Here is a 22,632-nt window from a genome sequence, read left to right on the forward strand (position 1 = left end):
GTACAACTTTTATTAGCCGTCCCGGTCGCGCAGTGGTTGAAGCGATTGGCTTTTGATCGTTCATCCGAGATGAGTCCAGGTTCGAATCTCGGTGAGGCATGGATGTTGTGTTTGTGTAAAAGCACTGGCTCTCTAACTTCCGTGGAGTCCGTGGTCCTAAATTAAGGACGGGCGACTACTCATCGGCCATTGAGTTCCTGAATGTGGTCATTAAACCCCTAATTAAAAAAAAACTTTTATTAAGTACATTTTTTCATTAAACTGTTTCTTTCAGCGAAGTTACTGGACTTGGAATGTTCCTTCTTCTGTGCACTAAATTTTTGGTTCAAAATGGCCCTGAGCACTATGGGACTTAACATCTGAGGTCATCAGTCCCCTAGAACTTAGAACTACTTAAACCTAACTAACCTAAGGACATCACGTACATCCATGCCCGAGGCAGGATTCGAACCTGCGACCGTAGCGGTCGCGCGGTTCCAGACTGAAGCGCGTAGAACCGCTCGGTCACACACGCCAGCAGTAAATTTTTGGCTTAAGATTTTTTTTTTCGTTAGACAGAATCAGAGTGAAAGTCACTGTTTAAATTTTTTCCTCTTTCTCAGTTTTTCTTCCTAAGTTGCTCAGTTTTTTCGCTGTTCGATTTGAAATTAATTTTAGCTCCCTTTGCCGCGCCTAAAGTTTCGCTGCCGTAGATGGCCGACTAGCCTTGCCTAGTGGTAGAAACGGACCTGCCGTTGTAATGCCCACTACCTCCCCTCGCCATAATTCCAGGAGCTATAGAGGTACAAGCCTTGATAATCGCTGCTTCCTGTAACCTTTCACCAGATATTGTACGGACACGCCGGCGTCGTTCTGCCTTCCACACACAAAAGAGAGACTAACACCTCAGAATGCTACCCATTGTCTCAGTTGCCTCCGGCTCTACACCAGGGAAGTGCACTACTGGCCATTAAAATTGCTACACCAAGAAGAAATGCAGATGATAAACGGGTATTCATTGGACAAATATACAGGGTGATTCAAAAAGAATACCACAACTTTAGGAATTTAAAACTCTGCAACGACAAAAGGCAGAGCTAAGCACTATCTGTCGGCGAATTAAGGGAGCTATAAAGTTTCATTTAGTTGTACATTTGTTCGCTTGAGGCGCTGTTGACTAGGCGTCAGCGTCAGTTGATGCTAAGATGGCGACCGCTCAACAGAAAGCTTTTTGTGTTGTTGAGTACGGCAGAAGTGAATCGACGACAGTTGTTCAGCGTGCATTTCGAACGAAGTATGGTGTTAAACCTCCTGATAGGTGGTGTATTAAACGTTGGTATAAACAGTTTACAGAGAATGGGTGTTTGTGCAAAGGGAAAAGTTCTGGACGGCCGAGAACGAGTGATGAAAATGTAGCACGCATCCAGCAAGCATTTGTTCGCAGCCCAGGAAAATCGACTCGCAGAGCTAACAGAGAGCTGCAAATTCCACAATCAACTGTATGGAGAGTCCTACGAAAAAGGTTAGTTATGAAACCTGAACATCAACTACCCGAGGCGATGGATCGGCCGCCAGGCAGCCCGTGACAGAGCACTTCATCACTGGCCTCCAAGAAGCCCTGAACTTACCCCCTGCGATTTTTTCTTATGGGGGTATGTTAAGGTTATGGTGTTTCGGCCACCTCTCCCAGCCACCATTGATGATTTGAAACGAGAAATAACAGCAGCTATCCAAACTGTTACGCCTGATATGCTACAGAGAGTGTGGAACGAGTTGGAGTATCGGGTTGATATTGCTCGTGTGTCTGGAGGGGGCCATATTGAACATCTCTGAACTTGTTTTTGAGTGAAAAAAAACCTTTTTAAATACTCTTTGTAATGATGTATAACAGAAGGTTATATTATGTTTCTTTCATTAAATACACAGTTTTAAAGTTGTGGTATTCTTTTTGAATCACCCTGTATTATACTAGAACTGACATGTGGTTACATTTTCACGCAGTTTCGGTGCATAGATCCTGAGACATCAGTACCCAGAACAACCTCCTCTGGCCGTAATTGATACGCCTGGGCATTGAGTCAAACAGAGCTCGGAATGCGTGTACAGGTACAGCTGCCCATGCAGCTTCAACACGATACCATAGTTCATCAAAACTAGTGACTGGCGTATTGTGACGAGTCAGTTGCTCTGCTACCATTGACCAGACGTTTTCAATTGGTGAGAGATCTGGATTCAGCAGTCCCACAGAGCGAAGACTGTGCGCAAATGCCGGCCGGGGTGGCCCAGCGGTTCTAGGCATTACAGTCTGGAAACGCGCGACATTAGAAGTTAAGTCACTTAGTGCTCAGAGCCATTTGAACTATGAGCAAATATTTTTATTCCAGTCTTTGATCACAATATCGTTTCTTTAGAATCAGACATGAAGACCCGTTCCGATGAATGTAGGTGCTGTTCACAGCATCATGATGGTGCATCTGTGTTGGGCGACATCGCGGTGAACGCACATTGGAAGCGTGTATTCGTCATCCCCATACTGGCGTATCACCCGGCGTAATGGTATCGGGTGTCATTGGTTATACGTCTTCGGTCACCTCTTGTTGGCATTGACGGCAATTTGAACAGTGGACGTTACATTTCAGATGTGTTACGACCCGTGGCCCTACCCTTCATTCGATCCCTGCGAAACCCTACATTTCAGCAGGATAATGCACGACCGCATGTTGCAGGTCCTGTACGGTCCTTCTGGAAGGACTCGTGTTTGCTGCACTGATGTCCAGAATCAGACATGAAGACCCGTTCTGATTTCACTGGACTATTATCCAACAGTCTGTCGGTACAATGTTCTCATGTCGCTCTTGCAAATGATTCGACGTTTCTCAGAGTGAGGGTGAAAGATGGTCGTGAGCTGTTTGTATGCACAGTGTGTCTCAGTTTCGTTAGGACTGCCTGTGCGAAATTCCAAACTGCAAGTTGCACGTTGCGTTACGATCCTTGAAGTTTGAAAAACAGCTGTACAGAGTGTGAAAGCGCTAGTATTGCTGCGGCAGGCATCCTGACCTCGAATGTAGCAGTACGCGTCCAACACTCGTCTGAAGATGGCAGTGGAGCAGTGAGGCAACACCAAGCTTCTTGTGTCCTCTAGCGTTTGTGGCCGAGAATCCGTCGAATTCGACCAGAATACCGAGAGGAAGGTTCCTCCCTGACGACGCGTCGTCCCACAGAGCGAAGACTGTGCGCAAATGCCGGCCGGGGTGGCCCAGCGGTTCTAGGCATTACAGTCTGAAAACGCGCGACCTTAGAAGTTAAGTCACTTAATGCTCAGAGCCATTTGAACTATGAGCAAATATTTTTATTCCAGTCTTTGATCACAATATCGATTCTTTAGACGATGACCGGTTTCAATCCGTAACGACCATCCTCAGATCTACAATATACAAATACACTCCTGGAAATTGAAATAAGAACACCGTGAATTCATTGTCCCAGGAAGGGGGAACTTTATTGACACATTCCTGTGGTCAGATACATCACATGATCACACTGACAGAACCACAGGCACATAGACACAGGCAACAGAGCATGCACAATGTCGGCACTAGTACAGTGTATATGCACCTTTCGCAGCAATGCAGGCTGCTATTCTCCCATGGAGACGATCGTAGAGATGCTGGATGTAGTCCTGTGGAACGGCTTGCCTTGCCATTTCCACCTGGCGCCTCAGTTGGACCAGCTTTCGTGCTGGACGTGCAGACCGCGTGAGACGACGCTTCATCCAGTCCCAAACATGCTCAATGGGGGACAGATCCGGAGATCTTGCTGGCCAGGGTAGTTGACTTACACCTTCTAGAGCACGTTGGGTGGCACGGGATACATGTGGACGTGCATTGTCCTGTTGGAACAGCAAGTTCCCTTGCCGGTCTAGGAATGGTAGAACGATGGGTTCGATGACGGTTTGGATGTACCGTGCACTATTCAGTGTCCCCTCGACGATCACCAGTGGTGTACGGCCAGTGTAGGAGATCGCTCCCCACACCATGATGCCGGGTGTTGGCCCTGTGTGCCTCGGTCGTATGCAGTCCTGATTGTGGCGCTCACCTGCACGGCGCCAAACACGCATACGACCATCATTGGCACCAAGGCAGAAGCGACTCTCATCGCTGAAGACGACACGTCTCCATTCGTCCCTCCATTCACGCCTGTCGCGACACCACTGGAGGCGGGCTGCACGATGTTGGGGCGTGAGCGGAAGACGGCCTAACGGTGTGCGGGACCGTAGCCCAGCTTCATGGAGACGGTTGCGAATGGTCCTCGCCGATACCCCAGGAGCAACAGTGTCCCTAATTTGCTGGGAAGTGGCGGTGCGGTCCCCTACGGCACTGCGTAGGATCCTACGGTCTTGGCGTGCATCCGTGCGTCGCTGCGGTCCGGTCCCAGGTCGACGGGCACGTGCACCTTCCGCCGACCACTGGCGACAACATCGATGTACTGTGGAGACCTCACGCCCCACGTGTTGAGCAATTCGGCGGTACGTCCACCCGGCCTCCCGCATGCCCACTATACGCCCTCGCTCAAAGTCCGTCAACTGCACATACGGTTCACGTCAACGCTGTCGCGGCATGCTACCAGTGTTAAAGACTGCGATGGAGCTCCGTATGCCACGGCAAACTGGCTGACACTGACGGCGGCGGTGCACAAATGCTGCGCAGCTAGCGCCATTCGACGGCCAACACCGCGGTTCCTGGTGTGTCCGCTGTGCCGTGCGTGTGATCATTGCTTGTACAGCCCTCTCGCAGTGTCCGGAGCAAGTATGGTGGGTCTGACACACCGGTGTCAATGTGTTCTGTTTTCCATTTCCAGGAGTGTATATACACCTAGTGAGCAGTGTGTCTTTCAACGCAATACAGCAATACGTATCACAATATACTATCATGCCACCAGGGAAATGTGCAGATAAAATACAGTAAAACGTACCTTTTTTACACCATGTCCTAAAGTCCTAAAGTGGCATCGTCAAAACATATAAATATAATCATCACAGCATCGTCACGTAGATCTAAAATAAGGTGTAGAACAGGCCACATCGTCCACACAGTCATTATTGCAACTGGCTACTGAAGTACAGCAGCTACCAGAAATCTGTTTGCCTACATCCTCCCAAGATGTCGCTACTGTGGGCTTAGATGTAATCATCATTTACGCAAAAAACATAATCTGATAAAAACACATTAGGTAAAATACATGTAGCAGACTTTTAAAATTGATAACTATCATAGAAACCAATTGTGATACATTAAAAGACGAATACAGTTACCTATATAAAATTATTAAAAAGGAAATATATTAAGAGAATAGGTCCGTCCCTTTTTATGGTGAATTTACGGTCAACAATTAATATACGTAATACATTGTCTGTAGCAACCTATAAATTGCCTATGAAAGATAAAATGTCTATATGACGGGTGAAAAAAAGACAGATGAATCATCAGCGCCCTCTGTTGGGTCGCCCATCAGGATGTTATGTACGCGCGCACCGATCGTAAGAACTTAACCACTACAGGGCTTTACATACATCGTGATATGTCTCCCACAGAAAACGTTTAAACAACATATTAACAGTCAATAACTGAAATTATATAGCCTGGCTATACATTCCATGAATAGGTAGAGCATAATCAGCTACAGGATTAGAGCGACTAATGTATGGAAGTAAGGCGAATGCCTACTGTTCTCGACATAAATCATCAAGTAAGGTTAGATCTATGTGACGATGCTGTGCTGCTTATATTTATATGTTTTGGCGATGCAATTACGGCCTTATCACTTTAGGACATGGTGTAAAAAAAAGGTACGTTTTACTGTATTTTATCTGTACATTTCCCGGGTTGCATGATAGTATATTGTGATATGTTTTGCTGTATTATGTTGAAAGACACACTGCTCACTAGGAGTATACATTTGTATATTGTAGATCTGAGGATGATCATTACGGATTGAAACCAGTGAAGGTCTAAAGAACTGATATTGTGATCAAAGACTGGAATAAAATATATTTGACAGTATTGGATCACTGTTTGTACACACGACTATGTCGCAGTTGGTGAAGACTGTCCGCGACTGTTTGGCCAGCGAATGCATCACAGTCCCAGATCAGCCGCCGCATTCGCCGGATTTGGGCCCACCCGACTTCCGGTTGTTCTCCAAATTGAAGCTGGCAGTGAAAGGATAGAGTTATGGTGCGATTAAGGACATTTAGCAAAGCAAGCTGGGACCCATTCCGTTTTGTTTTGTTATTTTCCTCCTTATATGACTTTGTTTTTGCTTACTTATCAGTAGTGTTGTCTCACTAGGGGTAAGATAGATACTGCCTACAGGAAAATTAAAGAGACCTTTGGAGAGAAGAGAACCACTTGTATGAATATCAAGAGCTCAGATGGAAACCCAGTTCTAAGCAAAGAAGGGAAGGCAGAAAGGTGGAAGGAGTATATAGAGGGTTTATACAAGGGCGAGGTACTTGAGGACAATATTATGGAAATGGAAGAGGATGTAGATGAAGATGAAATGGGAGATACGATACTGCGTGAAGAGTTTGACAGAGCACTGAAAGACCTGAGTCGAAACAAGGCCCCGGGAGTAGACAACATTCCATTAGAACTACTGACGGCCTTGGGAGAGCCAGTCCTGACAAAACTCTACCATCTGGTGAGCAAGATGTATGAGACAGGTGAGATACCCTCAGACTTCAAGAAGAATATAATAATTCCAATCCCAAAGAAAACAGGTGTTGACAGATGTGAAAATTACCGAACTATCAGTTTAATAAGTCACAGCTGCAAAATACTAACGCGAATTCTTTACAGACAAATGGAAAAACTGGTAGAAGCGGACCTCGGGGAAGATCAGTTTGGATTCCGTAGAAATGTTGGAACACGTGAGGCAATACTAACCTTACGACTTATCTTAGAAGAAAGATTAAGAAAAGGCAAACCTACGTTTCTATTCTGAAGGTGGCAGGGGTAAAATACAGGGAGCGAAAGGCTATTTACAATTTGTACAGAAACCAGGTGGCAGTTATAAGAGTCGAGGGGCATGAGAGGGAAGCAGTGGTTGGGAAAGGAGTGAGACAGGGTTGTAGCCTCTCCCCGATGTTATTCAATCTGTATATTGAGCAAGCAGTAAAGGAAACAAAAGAAAAATTCGGAGTAGGTATTAAAATTCATGGAGAAGAAGTAAAAACTTTGAGGTTCGTCGATGACATTGTAATTCTGTCAGAAACAGCAAAGGACTTGGAAGAGCAGTTGAATGGAATGGACAGAGTCTTGAAAGGAGGATATAAGATGAACATCAACAAAAGCAAATCGAGGATAATGGAATGTAGTCAGATTAAATCGGGTGATGCTGAGGGAATTAGATTAGGAAATGAGACACTTAAAGTAGTAAAGGAGTTTTGCTATTTAGGGAGTAAAATAACTGATGATGGTCGAAGTAGAGAGGATATAAAATGTAGACTGACAATGGCAAGGAAATCGTTTCTGAAGAAGAGAAATTTGTTAACATCGAGTATAGATGTAAATTCAGGAAGTCGTTTCTGAAAGTATTTGTATGGGGTGTAGCCATGTATGGAAGTGAAACATGGACGATAACTAGTATGGACAAGAAGAGAATAGAAGCTTTCGAAATGTGGTGCTACAGAAGAATGCTGAAGATAAGGTGGGTAGATCACATAACTAATGAGAAAGTATTGAATAGGATTGGGGAGAAGAGAAGTTTGTGGCACAGCTTGACTAGAAGAAGGGATCGGTTGGTAGGACATGTTTTGAGGCTTCAAGGGACCACAAATTTAGCATTGGAGGGCAGCGTGGAGGGTAAAAATCGTAGAGGGAGACCAAGAGATGAATACACTAAGCAGATTCAGAAGGATGTAGGTTGCAGTAGGTACTGGGAGATGAAGAAGCTTGCACAGGATAGAGTAGCATGGAGAGCTGCATCAAACCAGTCTCAGGACTGAAGACCATAACAACATAACAACAACAACATCAGTAGTGTTAGTGAGAGATGTGCCACAAGACACAACTGCCATTCTCTAATTCCGACTATAAAACCAGGGCCTAATTTCTCCAGTCTGTGCGGTACTTACGCGAAATGTGCGTTGGCGGCGGTAGAATCGTTCTTGAGTCAGCTTTAAATTTTCTCAACTGTTTAAAAATGGGTTAAGAACAGTAGAAATTCTTCCAATCCATATGTGGCATACAGCGAACCAGTGCTTAACAGTATTGGTTAAAAACAGTCTTGGTTGCAATTTTAGTTTTTTATTTTTCAACGACGCGTTTCGCCTTACTTAGGCATCTTCAGGTTATCTTAATTTGCTATTTCTGAGAAGAATCCTTTAGTCAGTGTAGCCAAAGGGCATCATCGAATATATCAGGCCAACATCGCCTTCGTTAAACTCAGTAAAAACTTTTCTAGATGGACGCGAATGACACCAAGATCCGCATAACGCGTTCCCGTTCACAGGAGCGAGTAACAGAGTAAGATGGGGGCTCAGGTAGTAAGCATAATACACTACCTGAACATGCCTAAATAAGGCGAAACGCGTCGATGAAAAATAAAAAACTAAAATTGCAACCAAGACTGTTTTTAACCAATACTATTAAGAACAGTGCTGACCGCAGTAAAATGTATGTTTGCAATGTTTAATGGTTTCGGTCAGAACGTGACCATCTTCAGACTATCATATACCTTGATGGTTGATGGTAGTGATGAACGGAGCTGGTGCTATGACTCCACGAACACCAACTGCTCGAAGATAGTCACATTGTAACCGAAACCGGAAATCATTGCAAATATACATTTTATTAGGGCCAAGGTTGATTTTAATTCATTTTTAAATTATTTTAGCCAGGCCGATGTCTTTTTTTTTTTTCTTTCCATGAGAAACGTTCTCAACAGTATTCCTCGAAAAGGACGTCCCTATTTGAGTTTCCAAAGCATCTCCATAATGCAAGCTTGTTATTGCACAACTTGAGTAAAAGAAGGGATGAACTGATGCGACACATCCTACGTCATGAAGTAACTGTTAATTTGGTAATGGAGAGAAACGCAGGGGTAAAAGTCATAGAGGGAGACCATGGGATGAACACAGTAAGTAGGTTCAAATGGTTGTAAGGAGGAGTAGTTACTGGGAGATGAAAAGGCGTGCATAGGAGAGAGTAACATGGTGACCTGCGTCAGACTGAAAATAACCACAACAACAACAACATGATTTTATTGAAACAGTACAACAGTTTTGCAGCTGTCAGTGAAGGTTTTCGTGAAGTAACACTGTACATTTCGGTCAATGTGTACGTAACAAAATTTGGCAAACCACTTTGTGACCCTGCTGCGTGTGTGTTGCAGACGTACATCGGTAACGTGCTGGTGTCAGTGAACCCGTACAAGAAGCTGGCGCTCTACTCTCCCGACGTGGCCAGGGCGTACCTCTGCCACGGACCCCACCAGCTGCCGCCGCACGTGTAAGTCTCGCACCCAACTCCTCCACCTAGCTGTTAACATTTCCTCACTGTCACACTGACGCTTGTAGGGAAAGGTCGACTAGCGTCGGACATATACGCTTTCTTTGTTATTTTTATTATGCACGTTTCTATGTCTCTATCTGGTCAAATGGAAAAGAAAGAAAAGAGAAAGCGTGCCTTTCTTATATGTACATTGGATATACATCCTGATGTCCTTCTCCCTATTGTTCATCTCCTCCTCCTTCCCCACTCTCTCCATCAATCTTCTCGTCCACCTCTCTATCTATATCCTTCTACCCACTCTCTCACTCCATCTTTCTGTCCACCTTCTCCCCTGTTTTTCTGTCCTTTTCTACCTTCTCCCCGGCGGTTCTAGGCGCTACAGTCTGGAACCGCGCGACCGCTACGGTCGCAGGTTCGAATCATGCCTCGGACATGGATATGTGTGATGTCCTTAGGTTGGTTAGGTTTAAGTAGTTCTTAGGGGACTGATGACCTTAGGTGTTAAGTCCCATAGTGCTCAGAGCCATTTTAGCCTACCTTCTCCCTGACCTTGAGTCTTGTTTACTGTTATTTCAAATTCAGATTCTGTAGCAGTATCTAATCGTAAGCTGATAAGCCTTAAATACACGTTTCCTGTTTGCTAACAATGTTTCCCTATTATACCGGGTGTATCAGATGTGGTGGTCAATATTAAGGGTTATGACTGGTATTATCATTAAAACAAAAAAGTCAAGCAAACATGAGCTGTAAAATGCATACCTTAAGAGGTGTGAGCAATTCTTGATCTTCGATACTGTGGAACAAATCTCTTCCACTGCAAGCTCTTTGCTTTCTATATTTTGGGCAGGGGTAGTACAGTCCAAAACAAGGAGAAAATGTACTCTGAAATGCTTACCTTAAACGTTGTGAGCATTTGTTCATTAGAAGAGTTGTTTCCCACGGAACGAAGATGAACAAGTGCCCACAGCTCTTAAGGTATGTATTTTAGAGCACAAGTTTACTGGACCTTTATTTTCTTGTTTTGTTCCATACTACCACTTCCCAAAATATGGAAAGCAAAGAGGTTGCAGTAGAAGAGATTTGTTTCATAGTATAGACGATCAAGAATTGCGCATAGCTCTTAAGGTTGGCAATTTAGAGCCCATGTATACTTGGCTTTGTTTGTTTAAAATGATCATTCCTGTCATATCCCAGAATATTGACCAACGGGGCACTGTGCTGGGCTGCGTTTGCATGGAATGGACTGGGTCTTCTGTTCCAACGGAAGCAATTATTGACTGAAATGGTCATGTTCAACTACTTAGATACCATTTGCAGCCGTCCATGGACTTCACGTTGCCAAACAAAGATGTAGTTGTTTTGAATGAAACGATCTCCAGCGGTACGGCATGGCTGTGTGCTCGGTGCGGCTGCCTCGAGTCGAATGAGCCTGCAGCTGCCTCGGGAGCGGATGTGGCCGCCAGTATGACGTCAGGCGGCCCTTATCACCGGAAGTTGCGCAACCGCAGTTTGATTTTCCAGCAACACGGGCCTAGTAAAACTAGGGCCCGTGTTCCTCTCTCTCGCACACTCAAGGTCACCCGCCTGGCGTGGCGCTCACTGTACAGCCCTGGCTACGTCACACGCCTCGCGCAGCAGGCTAAGTCACACAGCCATGAATGAAACCCACCCACCTCCCCAGGCGGCCCTTATCACCGGAAGTTGCGCAACCGCAGTTTGATTTTCCAGCAACACGGGCCTAGTAAAACTAGGGCCCGTGTTCCTCTCTCTCGCACACTCAAGGTCACCCGCCTGGCGTGGCGCTCACTGTACAGCCCTGGCTACGTCACACGCCTCGCGCAGCAGGCTAAGTCACACAGCCATGAATGAAACCCACCCACCTCCCCAGGCGGCCCTTATCACCGGAAGTTGCGCAACCGCAGTTTGATTTTCCAGCAACACGGGCCTAGTAAAACTAGGGCCCGTGTTCCTCTCTCTCGCACACTCAAGGTCACCCGCCTGGCGTGGCGCTCACTGTACAGCCCTGGCTACGTCACACGCCTCGCGCAGCAGGCTAAGTCACACAGCCATGAATGAAACCCACCCACCTCCCCAGGCGGCCCTTATCACCGGAAGTTGCGCAACCGCAGTTTGATTTTCCAGCAACACGGGCCTAGTAAAACTAGGGCCCGTGTTCCTCTCTCTCGCACACTCAAGGTCACCCGCCTGGCGTGGCGCTCACTGTACAGCCCTGGCTACGTCACACGCCTCGCGCAGCAGGCTAAGTCACACAGCCATGAATGAAACCCACCCACCTCCCCAGGCGGCCCTTATCACCGGAAGTTGCGCAACCGCAGTTTGATTTTCCAGCAACACGGGCCTAGTAAAACTAGGGCCCGTGTTCCTCTCTCTCGCACACTCAAGGTCACCCGCCTGGCGTGGCGCTCACTGTACAGCCCTGGCTACGTCACACGCCTCGCGCAGCAGGCTAAGTCACACAGCCATGAATGAAACCCACCCACCTCCCCAGGCGGCCCTTATCACCGGAAGTTGCGCAACCGCAGTTTGATTTTCCAGCAACACGGGCCTAGTAAAACTAGGGCCCGTGTTCCTCTCTCTCGCACACTCAAGGTCACCCGCCTGGCGTGGCGCTCACTGTACAGCCCTGGCTACGTCACACGCCTCGCGCAGCAGGCTAAGTCACACAGCCATGAATGAAACCCACCCACCTCCCCAGGCGGCCCTTATCACCGGAAGTTGCGCAACCGCAGTTTGATTTTCCAGCAACACGGGCCTAGTAAAACTAGGGCCCATGTTCCTCTCTCTCGCACACTCAAGGTCACCCGCCTGGCGTGGCGCTCACTGTACAGCCCTGGCTACGTCACACGCCTCGCGCAGCAGGCTAAGTCACACAGCCATGAATGAAACCCACCCACCTCCCCAGGCGGCCCTTATCACCGGAAGTTGCGCAACCGCAGTTTGATTTTCCAGCAACACGGGCCTAGTAAAACTAGGGCCCGTGTTCCTCTCTCTCGCACACTCAAGGTCACCCGCCTGGCGTGGCGCTCACTGTACAGCCCTGGCTACGTCACACACCTCGCGCAGCAGGCTAAGTCACACAGCCATGAATGAAACCCACCCACCTCCCCAGGCGGCCCTTATCACCGGAAGTTGCGCAACCGCAGTTTGATTTTCCAGCAACACGGGCCTAGTAAAACTAGGGCTCGTGTTCCTCTCTCTCGCACACTCAAGGTCACCCGCCTGGCATGGCGCTCACTGTACAGCCCTGGCTACGTCACACGCCTCGCGCAGCAGGCTAAGTCACACAGCCATGAATGACTTCCAGTCTACAAGACAGTGGACACCTTCAGTTTTGTTCCTAACAATGTTTCTCAAGAGGAATTACTCACTGGACCTATCACATTTGTTGGATGCAAGATTAACTTTTCATGCACTACTACAGAAGTTGTTCCTGGTAATGCATGGTTAACACTTGCCATAGTACATGGCTGTGTGACTTAGCCTGCTGTGCGAGGCGTGTGACGTAGCCAGGGCTGTACAGTGAGCGCCACGCCAGGCAGGTGACCTTGAGTGTGCGAGAGAGAGGAACACGGGCCCTAGTTTTACTAGGCCCGTGTTGCTGGAAAATCAAACTGCGGTTGCGCAACTTCCGGTGATAAGGGCCGCCTGGGGAGGTGGGTGGGTTTCATTCATGGCTGTGTGACTTAGCCTGCTGCGCGAGGCGTGTGACGTAGCCAGGGCTGTACAGTGAGCGCCACGCCAGGCGGGTGACCTTGAGTGTGCGAGAGAGAGGAACACGGGCCCTAGTTTTACTAGGCCCGTGTTGCTGGAAAATCAAACTGCGGTTGCGCAACTTCCGGTGATAAGGGCCGCCTGGGGAGGTGGGTGGGTTTCATTCACGGCTGTGTGACTTAGCCTGCTGCGCGAGGCGTGTGACGTAGCCAGGGCTGTACAGTGAAGGCCACACCAGGCGGGTGACCTTGAGTGTGCGAGAGAGAGGAACACGGGCCCTAGTTTTACTAGGCCCGTGTTGCTGGAAAATCAAACTGCGGTTGCGCAACTTCCGGTGATAAGGGCCGCCTGGGGAGGTGGGTGGGTTTCATTCATGGCTGTGTGACTTAGCCTGCTGCGCGAGGCGTGTGACGTAGCCAGGGCTGTACAGTGAGCGCCACGCCAGGCGGGTGACCTTGAGTGTGCAAGAGAGAGGAACACGGGCCCTAGTTTTACTAGGCCCGTGTTGCTGGAAAATCAAACTGCGGTTGCGCAACTTCCGGTGATAAGGGCCGCCTGGGGAGGTGGGTGGGTTTCATTCATGGCTGTGTGACTTAGCCTGCTGCGCGAGGCGTGTGACGTAGCCAGGGCTGTACAGTGAAGGCCACACCAGGCGGGTGACCTTGAGTGTGCGAGAGAGAGGAACACGGGCCCTAGTTTTACTAGGCCCGTGTTGCTGGAAAATCAAACTGCGGTTGCGCAACTTCCGGTGATAAGGGCCGCCTGGGGAGGTGGGTGGGTTTCATTCATGGCTGTGTGACTTAGCCTGCTGCGCGAGGCGTGTGACGTAGCCAGGGCTGTACAGTGAGCGCCACACCAGGCGGGTGACATTGAGTGTGCGAGAGAGAGGAACACGGGCCCTAGTTTTACTAGGCCCGTGTTGCTGGAAAATCAAACTGCGGTTGCGCAACTTCCGGTGATAAGGGCCGCCTGGGGAGGTGGGTGGGTTTCATTCACGGCTGTGTGACTTAGCCTGCTGCGCGAGGCGTGTGACGTAGCCAGGGCTGTACAGTGAAGGCCACACCAGGCGGGTGACCTTGAGTGTGCGAGAGAGAGGAACACGGGCCCTAGTTTTACTAGGCCCGTGTTGCTGGAAAATCAAACTGCGGTTGCGCAACTTCCGGTGATAAGGGCCGCCTGGGGAGGTGGGTGGGTTTCATTCATGGCTGTGTGACTTAGCCTGCTGCGCGAGGCGTGTGACGTAGCCAGGGCTGTACAGTGAGCGCCACACCAGGCGGGTGACATTGAGTGTGCGAGAGAGAGGAACACGGGCCCTAGTTTTACTAGGCCCGTGTTGCTGGAAAATCAAACTGCGGTTGCGCAACTTCCGGTGATAAGGGCCGCCTGGGGAGGTGGGTGGGTTTCATTCACGGCTGTGTGACTTAGCCTGCTGCGCGAGGCGTGTGACGTAGCCAGGGCTGTACAGTGAAGGCCACACCAGGCGGGTGACCTTGAGTGTGCGAGAGAGAGGAACACGGGCCCTAGTTTTACTAGGCCCGTGTTGCTGGAAAATCAAACTGCGGTTGCGCAACTTCCGGTGATAAGGGCCGCCTGGGGAGGTGGGTGGGTTTCATTCATGGCTGTGTGACTTAGCCTGCTGCGCGAGGCGTGTGACGTAGCCAGGGCTGTACAGTGAGCGCCACGCCAGGCGGGTGACCTTGAGTGTGCAAGAGAGAGGAACACGGGCCCTAGTTTTACTAGGCCCGTGTTGCTGGAAAATCAAACTGCGGTTGCGCAACTTCCGGTGATAAGGGCCGCCTGGGGAGGTGGGTGGGTTTCATTCATGGCTGTGTGACTTAGCCTGCTGCGCGAGGCGTGTGACGTAGCCAGGGCTGTACAGTGAAGGCCACACCAGGCGGGTGACCTTGAGTGTGCGAGAGAGAGGAACACGGGCCCTAGTTTTACTAGGCCCGTGTTGCTGGAAAATCAAACTGCGGTTGCGCAACTTCCGGTGATAAGGGCCGCCTGGGGAGGTGGGTGGGTTTCATTCATGGCTGTGTGACTTAGCCTGCTGCGCGAGGCGTGTGACGTAGCCAGGGCTGTACAGTGAGCGCCACACCAGGCGGGTGACATTGAGTGTGCGAGAGAGAGGAACACGGGCCCTAGTTTTACTAGGCCCGTGTTGCTGGAAAATCAAACTGCGGTTGCGCAACTTCCGGTGATAAGGGCCGCCTGGGGAGGTGGGTGGGTTTCATTCATGGCTGTGTGACTTAGCCTGCTGCGCGAGGCGTGTGACGTAGCCAGGGCTGTACAGTGAGCGCCACGCCAGGCGGGTGACCTTGAGTGTGCGAGAGAGAGGAACACGGGCCCTAGTTTTACTAGGCCCGTGTTGCTGGAAAATCAAACTGCGGTTGCGCAACTTCCGGTGATAAGGGCCGCCTGGGGAGGTGGGTGGGTTTCATTCATGGCTGTGTGACTTAGCCTGCTGCGCGAGGCGTGTGACGTAGCCAGGGCTGTACAGTGAAGGCCACGCCAGGCGGGTGACCTTGAGTGTGTGAGAGAGAGGAACACGGGCCCTAGTTTTACTAGGCCCGTGTTGCTGGAAAATCAAACTGCGGTTGCGCAACTTCCGGTGATAAGGGCCGCCTGGGGAGGTGGGTGGGTTTCATTCATGGCTGTGTGACTTAGCCTGCTGCGCGAGGCGTGTGACGTAGCCAGGGCTGTACAGTGAGCGCCACGCCAGGCGGGTGACCTTGAGTGTGCGAGAGAGAGGAACACGGGCCCTAGTTTTACTAGGCCCGTGTTGCTGGAAAATCAAACTGCGGTTGCGCAACTTCCGGTGATAAGGGCCGCCTGGGGAGGTGGGTGGGTTTCATTCATGGCTGTGTGACTTAGCCTGCTGCGCGAGGCGTGTGACGTAGCCAGGGCTGTACAGTGAGCGCCACGCCAGGCGGGTGACCTTGAGTGTGCGAGAGAGAGGAACACGGGCCCTAGTTTTACTAGGCCCGTGTTGCTGGAAAATCAAACTGCGGTTGCGCAACTTCCGGTGATAAGGGCCGCCTGGGGAGGTGGGTGGGTTTCATTCATGGCTGTGTGACTTAGCCTGCTGCGCGAGGCGTGTGACGTAGCCAGGGCTGTACAGTGAAGGCCACGCCAGGCGGGTGACCTTGAGTGTGTGAGAGAGAGGAACACGGGCCCTAGTTTTACTAGGCCCGTGTTGCTGGAAAATCAAACTGCGGTTGCGCAACTTCCGGTGATAAGGGCCGCCTGGGGAGGTGGGTGGGTTTCATTCATGGCTGTGTGACTTAGCCTGCTGCGCGAGGTGTGTGACGTAGCCAGGGCTGTACAGTGAGCGCCACGCCAGGCGGGTGACCTTGAGTGTGCGAGAGAGAGGAACACGGGCCCTAGTTTTACTAGGCCCGTGTTGCTGGAAAATCAAACTGCGGTTGCGCAACTTCCGGTGATAAGGGCCGCCTGGGGAGGTGGGTGGGTTTCATTCATGGTTGTGTGACTTAGCCTGCTGCGCGAGGCGTGTGACGTAGCCAGGGCTGTACAGTGAGCGCCACGCCAGGCGGGTGACCTTGAGTGTGCGAGAGAGAGGAACACGGGCCCTAGTTTTACTAGGCCCCATGTTGCTGGAAAATCAAACTGCGGTTGCGCAACTTCCAGTGATAAGGGCCGCCTGGGGAGGTGGGTGGGTTTCATTCATGGCTGTGTGACTTAGCCTGCTGCGCGAGGCGTGTGACGTAGCCAGGGCTGTACAGTGAAGGCCACGCCAGGCGGGTGACCTTGAATGTGTGAGAGAGAGGAACACGGGCCCTAGTTTTACTAGGCCCGTGTTGCTGGAAAATCAAACTGCGGTTGCGCAACTTCCGGTGATAAGGGCCGCCTGGGGAGGTGGGTGGGTTTCATTCATGGCTGTGTGACTTAGCCTGCTGCGCGAGGCGTGTGACGTAGCCAGGGCTGTACAGTGAGCGCCACGCCAGGCGGGTGACCTTGAGTGTGCGAGAGAGAGGAACACGGGCCCTAGTTTTACTAGGCCCGTGTTGCTGGAAAATCAAACTGCGGTTGCGCAACTTCCGGTGATAAGGGCCGCCTGGGGAGGTGGGTGGGTTTCATTCATGGCTGTGTGACTTAGCCTGCTGCGCGAGGCGTGTGACGTAGCCAGGGCTGTACAGTGAGCGCCACGCCAGGCGGGTGACCTTGAGTGTGCGAGAGAGAGGAACACGGGCCCTAGTTTTACTAGGCCCGTGTTGCTGGAAAATCAAACTGCGGTTGCGCAACTTCCGGTGATAAGGGCCGCCTGGGGAGGTGGGTGGGTTTCATTCATGGCTGTGTGACTTAGCCTGCTGCGCGAGGCGTGTGACGTAGCCAGGGCTGTACAGTGAGCGCCACGCCAGGCGGGTGACCTTGAGTGTGCGAGAGAGAGGAACACGGGCCCTAGTTTTACTAGGCCCATGTTGCTGGAAAATCAAACTGCGGTTGCGCAACTTCCGGTGATAAGGGCCGCCTGGGGAGGTGGGTGGGTTTCATTCATGGCTGTGTGACTTAGCCTGCTGCGCGAGGCGTGTGACGTAGCCAGGGCTGTACAGTGAGCGCCACGCCAGGCGGGTGACCTTGAGTGTGTGAGAGAGAGGAACACGGGCCCTAGTTTTACTAGGCCCGTGTTGCTGCAAAATCAAACTGCGGTTGCGCAACTTCCAGTGATAAGGGCCGCCTGGGGAGGTGGGTGGGTTTCATTCATGGCTGTGTGACTTAGCCTGCTGCGCGAGGCGTGTGACGTAGCCAGGGCTGTACAGTGAGCGCCACGCCAGGCGGGTGACCTTGAGTGTGCGAGAGAGAGGAACACGGGCCCTAGTTTTACTAGGCCCGTGTTGCTGGAAAATCAAACTGCGGTTGCGCAACTTCCGGTGATAAGGGCCGCCTGGGGAGGTGGGTGGGTTTCATTCATGGCTGTGTGACTTAGCCTGCTGCGCGAGGCGTGTGACGTAGCCAGGGCTGTACAGTGAGCGCCACGCAAGGCGGGTGACCTTGAGTGTGCGAGAGAGAGGAACACGGGCCCTAGTTTTACTAGGCCCGTGTTGCTGGAAAATCAAACTGCGGTTGCGCAACTTCCGGTGATAAGGGCCGCCTGGGGAGGTGGGTGGGTTTCATTCATGGCTGTGTGACTTAGCCTGCTGCGCGAGGCGTGTGACGTAGCCAGGGCTGTACAGTGAGCGCCACGCCAGGCGGGTGACCTTGAGTGTGCGAGAGAGAGGAACACGGGCCCTAGTTTTACTAGGCCCGTGTTGCTGGAAAATGAAACTGCGGTTGCGCAACTTCCGGTGATAAGGGCCGCCTGGGGAGGTGGGTGGGTTTCATTCATGGCTGTGTGACTTAGCCTGCTGCGCGAGGCGTGTGACGTAGCCAGGGCTGTACAGTGAGCGCCACGCCAGGCGGGTGACCTTGAGTGTGCGAGAGAGAGGAACACGGGCCCTAGTTTTACTAGGCCCGTGTTGCTGGAAAATGAAACTGCGGTTGCGCAACTTCCGGTGATAAGGGCCGCCTGGGGAGGTGGGTGGGTTTCATTCATGGCTGTGTGACTTAGCCTGCTGCGCGAGGCGTGTGACGTAGCCAGGGCTGTACAGTGAGCGCCACGCCAGGCGGGTGACCTTGAGTGTGCGAGAGAGAGGAACACGGGCCCTAGTTTTACTAGGCCCGTGTTGCTGGAAAATCAAACTGCGGTTGCGCAACTTCCGGTGATAAGGGCCGCCTGGGGAGGTGGGTGGGTTTCATTCATGGCTGTGTGACTTAGCCTGCTGCGCGAGGCGTGTGACGTAGCCAGGGCTGTACAGTGAGCGCCACGCCAGGCGGGTGACCTTGAGTGTGCGAGAGAGAGGAACACGGGCCCTAGTTTTACTAGGCCCGTGTTGCTGGAAAATCAAACTGCGGTTGCGCAACTTCCGGTGATAAGGGCCGCCTGGGGAGGTGGGTGGGTTTCATTCATGGCTGTGTGACTTAGCCTGCTGCGCGAGGCGTGTGACGTAGCCAGGGCTGTACAGTGAGCGCCACGCCAGGCGGGTGACCTTGAGTGTGCGAGAGAGAGGAACACGGGCCCTAGTTTTACTAGGCCCGTGTTGCTGGAAAATGAAACTGCGGTTGCGCAACTTCCGGTGATAAGGGCCGCCTGGGGAGGTGGGTGGGTTTCATTCATGGCTGTGTGACTTAGCCTGCTGCGCGAGGCGTGTGACGTAGCCAGGGCTGTACAGTGAGCGCCACGCCAGGCGGGTGACCTTGAGTGTGCGAGAGAGAGGAACACGGGCCCTAGTTTTACTAGGCCCGTGTTGCTGGAAAATCAAACTGCGGTTGCGCAACTTCCGGTGATAAGGGCCGCCTGGGGAGGTGGGTGGGTTTCATTCATGGCTGTGTGACTTAGCCTGCTGCGCGAGGCGTGTGACGTAGCCAGGGCTGTACAGTGAGCGCCACGCCAGGCGGGTGACCTTGAGTGTGCGAGAGAGAGGAACACGGGCCCTAGTTTTACTAGGCCCGTGTTGCTGGAAAATGAAACTGCGGTTGCGCAACTTCCGGTGATAAGGGCCGCCTGGGGAGGTGGGTGGGTTTCATTCATGGCTGTGTGACTTAGCCTGCTGCGCGAGGTGTGTGACGTAGCCAGGGCTGTACAGTGAGCGCCACGCCAGGCGGGTGACCTTGAGTGTGCGAGAGAGAGGAACACGGGCCCTAGTTTTACTAGGCCCGTGTTGCTGGAAAATCAAACTGCGGTTGCGCAACTTCCGGTGATAAGGGCCGCCTGGGGAGGTGGGTGGGTTTCATTCATGGCTGTGTGACTTAGCCTGCTGCGCGAGGTGTGTGACGTAGCCAGGGCTGTACAGTGAGCGCCACGCCAGGCGGGTGACCTTGAGTGTGCGAGAGAGAGGAACACGGGCCCTAGTTTTACTAGGCCCGTGTTGCTGGAAAATCAAACTGCGGTTGCGCAACTTCCGGTGATAAGGGCCGCCTGGGGAGGTGGGTGGGTTTCATTCATGGCTGTGTGACTTAGCCTGCTGCGCGAGGCGTGTGACGTAGCCGGGGCTGTACAGTGAAGGCCACGCCAGGCGGGTGACCTTGAGTGTGCGAGAGAGAGGAACACGGGCCCTAGTTTTACTAGGCCCGTGTTGCTGGAAAATGAAACTGCGGTTGCGCAACTTCCGGTGATAAGGGCCGCCTGGGGAGGTGGGTGGGTTTCATTCATGGCTGTGTGACTTAGCCTGCTGCGCAAGGCGTGTGACGTAGCCAGGGCTGTACAGTGAGCGCCACGCCAGGCGGGTGACCTTGAGTGTGCGAGAGAGAGGAACACGGGCCCTAGTTTTACTAGGCCCGTGTTGCTGGAAAATCAAACTGCGGTTGCGCAACTTCCGGTGATAAGGGCCGCCTGGGGAGGTGGGTGGGTTTCATTCATGGCTGTGTGACTTAGCCTGTTGCGCGAGGCGTGTGACGTAGCCAGGGCTGTACAGTGAAGGCCACGCCAGGCGGGTGACCTTGAGTGTGCGAGAGAGAGGAACACGGGCCCTAGTTTTACTAGGCCCGTGTTGCTGGAAAATCAAACTGCGGTTGCGCAACTTCCGGTGATAAGGGCCGCCTGGGGAGGTGGGTGGGTTTCATTCATGGCTGTGTGACTTAGCCTGCTGCGGGAGGCGTGTGACGTAGCCAGGGCTGTACAGTGAGCGCCACGCCAGGCGGGTGACCTTGAGTGTGCGAGAGAGAGGAACACGGGCCCTAGTTTTACTAGGCCCGTGTTGCTGGAAAATCAAACTGCGGTTGCGCAACTTCCGGTGATAAGGGCCGCCTGGGGAGGTGGGTGGGTTTCATTCATGGCTGTGTGACTTAGCCTGCTGCGCGAGGCGTGTGACGTAGCCAGGGCTGTACAGTGAAGGCCACGCCAGGCGGGTGACCTTGAGTGTGCGAGTGAGAGGAACACGGGCCCTAGTTTTACTAGGCCCGTGTTGCTGGAAAATCAAACTGCGGTTGCGCAACTTCCGGTGATAAGGGCCGCCTGGGGAGGTGGGTGGGTTTCATTCATGGCTGTGTGACTTAGCCTGCTGCGCGAGGCGTGTGACATAGCCAGGGCTGTACAGTGAGCGCCACGCCAGGCGGGTGACCTTGAGTGTGCGAGAGAGAGGAACACGGGCCCTAGTTTTACTAGGCCCGTGTTGCTGGAAAATCAAACTGCGGTTGCGCAACTTCCGGTGATAAGGGCCGCCTGGGGAGGTGGGTGGGTTTCATTCATGGCTGTGTGACTTAGCCTGCTGCGCGAGGTGTGTGACGTAGCCAGGGCTGTACAGTGAGCGCCACGCCAGGCGGGTGACCTTGAGTGTGCGAGAGAGAGGAACACGGGCCCTAGTTTTACTAGGCCCGTGTTGCTGGAAAATCAAACTGCGGTTGCGCAACTTCCGGTGATAAGGGCCGCCTGGGGAGGTGGGTGGGTTTCATTCATGGCTGTGTGACTTAGACTGCTGCGCAAGGCGTGTGACGTAGCCAGGGCTGTACAGTGAAGGCCACGCCAGGCGGGTGACCTTGAGTGTGCGAGAGAGAGGAACACGGGCCCTAGTTTTACTAGGCCCGTGTTGCTGGAAAATGAAACTGCGGTTGCGCAACTTCCGGTGATAAGGGCCGCCTGGGGAGGTGGGTGGGTTTCATTCATGGCTGTGTGACTTAGCCTGCTGCGCGAGGCGTGTGACGTAGCCAGGGCTGTACAGTGAGCGCCACGCCAGGCGGGTGACCTTGAGTGTGCGAGAGAGAGGAACACGGGCCCTAGTTTTACTAGGCCCGTGTTGCTGGAAAATCAAACTGCAGTTGCGCAACTTCCGGTGATAAGGGCCGCCTGGGGAGGTGGGTGGGTTTCATTCATGGCTGTGTGACTTAGCCTGCTGCGCGAGGCGTGTGACGTAGCCAGGGCTGTACAGTGAAGGCCACGCCAGGCGGGTGACCTTGAGTGTGCGAGAGAGAGGAACACGGGCCCTAGTTTTACTAGGCCCGTGTTGCTGGAAAATCAAACTGCGGTTGCGCAACTTCCGGTGATAAGGGCCGCCTGGGGAGGTGGGTGGGTTTCATTCATGGCTGTGTGACTTAGCCTGCTGCGCGATGCGTGTGACGTAGCCAGGGCTGTACAGTGAGCGCCACGCCAGGCGGGTGACCTTGAGTGTGCGAGAGAGAGGAACACGGGCCCTAGTTTTACTAGGCCCGTGTTGCTGGAAAATCAAACTGCGGTTGCGCAACTTCCGGTGATAAGGGCCGCCTGGGGAGGTGGGTGGGTTTCATTCATGGCTGTGTGACTTAGCCTGCTGCGCGAGGCGTGTGACGTAGCCAGGGCTGTCTAGTGAGCGCCACGCCAGGCGGGTGACCTTGAGTGTGCGAGAGAGAGGAACACGGGCCCTAGTTTTACTAGGCCCGTGTT

The 22,632-nt window shown here is 52.2% G+C and overlaps 1 protein-coding gene across 1 annotated transcript in view; it reads left to right on the forward strand.

Moving 5' to 3' along the window:
- Positions 1-22,632, forward strand: part of LOC126428433 (unconventional myosin-Ib) — an 852,237-nt gene that overhangs the window by 484,577 nt on the left and 345,028 nt on the right. The window contains exon 3 of the mRNA XM_050090358.1: positions 9,373-9,488. Coding sequence (XP_049946315.1) covers positions 9,373-9,488 — 116 coding nt within the window. The remainder of the gene's footprint in view (positions 1-9,372; positions 9,489-22,632) is intronic.

Source organism: Schistocerca serialis, chromosome 12 (assembly GCF_023864345.2).
Source record: "Schistocerca serialis cubense isolate TAMUIC-IGC-003099 chromosome 12, iqSchSeri2.2, whole genome shotgun sequence".
Taxonomy (NCBI): domain Eukaryota; kingdom Metazoa; phylum Arthropoda; class Insecta; order Orthoptera; family Acrididae; genus Schistocerca; species Schistocerca serialis.